This window comes from Diplotaxodon limnothrissa, linkage group LG18, assembly GCF_057381915.1.
Source record: "Diplotaxodon limnothrissa isolate DT_005_m linkage group LG18, D_limnothrissa_male_GT1.1, whole genome shotgun sequence".
NCBI lineage: Eukaryota > Metazoa > Chordata > Actinopteri > Cichliformes > Cichlidae > Diplotaxodon > Diplotaxodon limnothrissa.
The window spans coordinates 20,777,752-20,782,517 of NC_140613.1; the positions used below are offsets into that span (position 1 = coordinate 20,777,752).

Consider the following 4,766-nt stretch of genomic DNA (forward strand, 5'->3'; position numbering starts at 1 on the left):
GTTATTGCCAACAAAGGTTATGTTACAAAGTATTGAGTTGTATTTTTGTTATTGACCAAATACTTATTTTCCACCCTGATTTACGAATAAATTCTTTACAAATCCTACCATGTGGATTCATGGATTTTTTTTTCACATTCTGTCTCTCACAGTTGAAGTGTACCTCTGGTGCAAATTACTGACCTCTGTCATCATTTTAGGTGGGGGAACTTGCACAATCGGTGGCTGACTAAATACTTTTTTGCCCCACTATACACGGGTATTTTTGATAACGGAGATTTTCCGTTTTCGTTTTAAAAAATAATCCCGTCCACACGTAAACGCAGAAATGAAGGAAAATGCTGCTAGGAACATGCCAAAGCAACAGGTGGCAATATATTCCTAACCGTGTTGGCCAATCAGAAGTCTAGAAGCCTCGTGGGAAATAGTAAACAAGGATGGGGCATAGAAGCAGAACTGAGTCGTATGTGTGGAGGGACAGTAACTGTGTGTGTATATATGTAAGCATTTAAACACTGCAGAGAGTACAATTAACAGTAATAGTATTGTAGAAATTCATTTCACCGAAACAATAACGTGGCGCACAGTGTGACGTCAAAAAAGGCGCACACCTTTGACGCTGCGTTTTCTCAGTTTTTCTCGTCCACACGTAAATGCAAAAACGGAGTTTTCAAAAATATCCACCCTGGCCAGAGTTTTTAAAAATCTCAGTTTTCAGTGACCGAAAACAGCGTTTACGTGTGGGCGAAAGGTGCAAACGCATAGAAAAATCTGCGTTTTCAAAAATACCCGGGTACGTGTGGATGTAGCCTTAGTAGGACTCCTGTGTGCTGATTGATTTTAACTAAAGTATAAACCTAGATAATGTGTAACCAGGTTTCCGTAAGGCAAGATAAATCAGTATGTTGATCAGTTATTAAATCATATGATATCAGGAACTTAGAAGAAAGTGACCTAATGTTTAATAATCTATATTTAACTGATCTACTGTTTGGTGTATTTCAGGATGATATTTGTAACTTTTCCCTTTAATTATTATTATCATTTTCTTTTTACAATTTCATTACTATACTGTAGCGGGTCAGGGCTGTTCGGGGTTCTGTTTGTACAGTTATATTTTGTTTATGTTGCCAAAGTGACAGGTGACGCCCTCTCGCTGCGACGGTGTGTCCTTCCGGGGTCAGAGGGCGCCCTGTGTGTTGTTGTTGTTGTTTTTCGCTGTGTGTGGCCGCGCTGAGCATTAGCTAGCGGCAGTGTTTTTCTAGAATTGTTAATAAACGGCTGTGCTCCCTGGCTAGCTCACGGAAGCAAGACCAAACGACTCCTTTTCTGAGCTCGCCACAATACTTTGTTTTTTGTCAGTCTTTTGGGTTTTAGGGAGATGACAGGAGGAGGGAAGCTGCAGAGAGGCACGTGAGACTGCACCTCTGCTTCCTGGTCCCAACTTTGAATAGTCACATTGTGGGAGGTTAATAAATGAGCCAAATTTCTAAAATGAGAGCTGCACCATTCAATGTATAGCATAGGTGTTATCTTTCCTAACAAGACCAGGACTTCCCTGTCTGTCAGTTATCTTAAAAGACCTCATTGGGTCGTTTTTTTGTTTTCTCTTGGAAATAGTCTACATAGCTAGAATGATGAGGATGTACACATCCGGGACAGGGAGGAACGCTGGTTTGAACACGGAGTCAAGGAAGCCATTTACGTGAAAGGGGAAAGTCCATCTCTGAATCGAGGAGTGGACCTAAGGGTACATCTTTCGCCATCTTACAATGCTGTGATTGCAGCCATTCCCCAACTCTCTGTGAATGGTACTCATGGCCATTGATCAATGGTCTTTGATCAGTGGTTGTTGATCAATGTTCATGAGAATTTGCACAAATATTTTGAAGGAACTGACCTCCCAGTCCATTGTTCCTTCACTGGGCTGGTTTCAGTCATTATGCAAATGTACTGTTTATAAGATTGGGGAAACCTGCAGTCAGCTGAGACTGAAGAAGTCACTTGGATGAATGATGAAACGTTTCTCCCACTGAAAACGTTACATCCAGATGAACAGAATCAACTTTTGGAGATTTGAAAAAACATGTTGTTGTAAGGTTTTGAGCTAAATGTGGAAAAATGTTGCTGTTAATTTCAACATGTTTCACTTTACAAAAGGCACCCCATACACAATCCTTCAAAAAATATTAGACTCCACGATATTATTTATTAATAATCTTGCTTTTATAAGGCTTTTCAAATGATCCAGTTGTGCAGCAGTGTTTTTAAAATATCTTCAGGGTAATTTGGGGAAAAAAATTAATAAATAACAAATAACAGGTGTAAATAACATTATTTTTCTTATGAAAAATAAAACACTCCATGAATACAGATACATTTTCAGCAGATTATTTTAAATGAGTGGGGGCTATGTTTTGTTTGGTTGGGTTGACTCTCTCCTGTTGTGTCTGGCGAGCAACTCAGAGCACCATCATACCAGTATAAATATTTCAAAAGGATGCCAGTCACGGTGGATAATAAAACAGGCCTTGGGACCCTGGTGGTGGTCTTGTTGTCTTGTTTGCTTTAGTGTGGGCCAGAGACTGATAAGAGGCAAGCTCCCTCGGAGTACCATTGATCATTTAATTTTAAAAAAAAACACACTTTAGTCAAAATGATTTTATTGAGAAAAAATGTTAATTTCACCAGTGAAATACAATATTTTACACCTACTATACACTAATTCATATTTATACCTCAGTTGTTGTTGGGGGGGGGTTGTCTCACAATAGCTAGTAATACATTTTAAAGCTGAAGATACAAAACTATTCATTTTTAAAAATGTGTTATTTTTAGCTGTATTGAAATAGACTTCTCTCCACACCTTCACTAATAAAAAAACAAAATGTTTTAAGGTTTTTCTCCTCACTCATATATGACTTTTCAACTATGCTTGTCTGAACTTCATCTTAGTCACAGAGGGAATAACAAATGGCCAATGAAGGTGCTGTGGTTGTTGTTATTATCATAAATCCAGGTGTTTGCACGGAGCCTCATGTACACCTGGTCTCCTGCAGCCAGCTGCAGAGTCATGCCATTGGTGGCTGTCTCATGGCGATTTCCAGCAGCATGGTTGTACACTGTCACCATCTGCTCTCCATTCTTCATCAGACGCAGCCCCATCGGTCTAGATGATATATTATGACCAGAGAAGCTGAAGTAATAAACTCCTCTGACCGGAGCAGTGAAAATACCTGGAGATGATGGACACAGTTACAACTTATAAGGCATTAAGAAGAGCAGTGGTAGTGAAATGCAGTACAAATACTGCAAAACTAACAAATAAACCCATGTGTACAAATACATATAATTATGGTAAGTTTACCCGTTGCAGGGTTGAAAGAGCCTGAGTTAAAGTAGACATTCCTGTAGAGCAGTGTGATCTCTGTATTGAATGGTCCAATATTTCCAACATTACTGATGGATGCACCAAATGCCACTCGACTGCCTTGTGGTGTAGCGTGAAAATAAGACATTATTAAAATGGAAAACATGGAATTAATGAAATAGCTGTGCAGTATGATCTTACCTTGGATCTCTGACCTCAGATTCGCCAACTTTTTCTCAAACTGCTTCTCAGTGTCCTTCAGCTTGGCCTCCAGTTCTTTTAACATTAAAGCAAGTTGGATGTAGTTTTTCTCATTCCCTGCTGAACAAGCTGCATTGATGACAGGACTCTCAGTTGGATTGGCTTCTCCTGCTTGGCCGTCCAGCTGACTTACCTCAGCCACACACAGGTAGAACAGGGAGACGGTTAACACAGTCAGTAAGGTCTTCATCATTTCACTCGTTCTGTTTCTCGGGATATGCTGTCAGTGCCTCTCCCTACAAGGCATTATATAGCATACACTAAAAGGAAGTAACCTTGTTTATTTTCTGAAAACAAAAAAACACATCATCATCTTTGTCATATCTTTTATTGTGTTGTATCAAAGGTTATTTTTTATTAGGCTTTTACAAGTAAACAACAGGATTTCCTTACACAAGTTCCCAATCAGGATGTGCATATCAGCAAATCACTAAGCTTACTGACAAGCTAGACAACATTTAATTGTTTTTCTTAAATCATTATAACAGATGTTGGTGTCACTTACATTTACAGCCATATAGACACCACCACATAGTATTAACACATTGTAATGTTTGGAAACTGGCCTTTTATGTACAGTGTTAAAACTTTATGCCACAGCTGCTCTATTAACAGTTTTGGTTATTACAGAAATTGTTTTTATGTTTCTGTAAAGATTAATCCACCAGTGTGCACAAGCTCTTTAATCAAAATGACTTTTTTTAGTATTAAAATATATTCTTGTTTGCCATGCATGAATTTCCAATTTTATTATTTTACAAAAAAAAGCAGCAAATTCAGCATCCTAATGAAAAATAATAATTTTCTTCACTGTTTTCAGTGAAGAAAATTATTATTTTTGCTTTTTGCTTGATTGAATTCTGACTCTGAGACGTCCAGTGGGCTTAAATATGGGTAGAAAAACATGCATTCAATCATTTTTAGGTTTGTATGGGAGTTATAAAATAGTTGCTTTCTTATTGTAATGACAGGTGGTCTATATCTGTTAATACTGTATGTATTACTGTTTATTTACAGTATCACACACATTAATGAGTGCATCTGAGGCGAACAGGGGCTCAGCTCCTTTTTAAAGACATTGGAAATCTTATTACATGAAATGGATGAACTTCTCTCCCTACTGAACCACAGCCAA

The 4,766-nt window shown here is 38.2% G+C and overlaps 1 protein-coding gene across 1 annotated transcript; it reads right to left on the reverse strand.

Annotated features, from left to right (window-relative positions):
- Nucleotides 1–2,955: 2,955 nt before the first annotated feature.
- LOC146613507 (cerebellin-4-like) lies at nucleotides 2,956–3,821 on the reverse strand. The gene is made up of 3 exons (XM_085378940.1): nucleotides 3,572–3,821; nucleotides 3,368–3,490; nucleotides 2,956–3,236 (listed from the first exon to the last, which is right to left on the reverse strand). The coding sequence occupies exons 1-3, from the start codon at nucleotides 3,819–3,821 to the stop codon at nucleotides 2,956–2,958; spliced, it is 654 nt and encodes a 217-aa protein (XP_085235066.1).
- Between the last annotated feature and the right edge of the window lie 945 nt (nucleotides 3,822–4,766).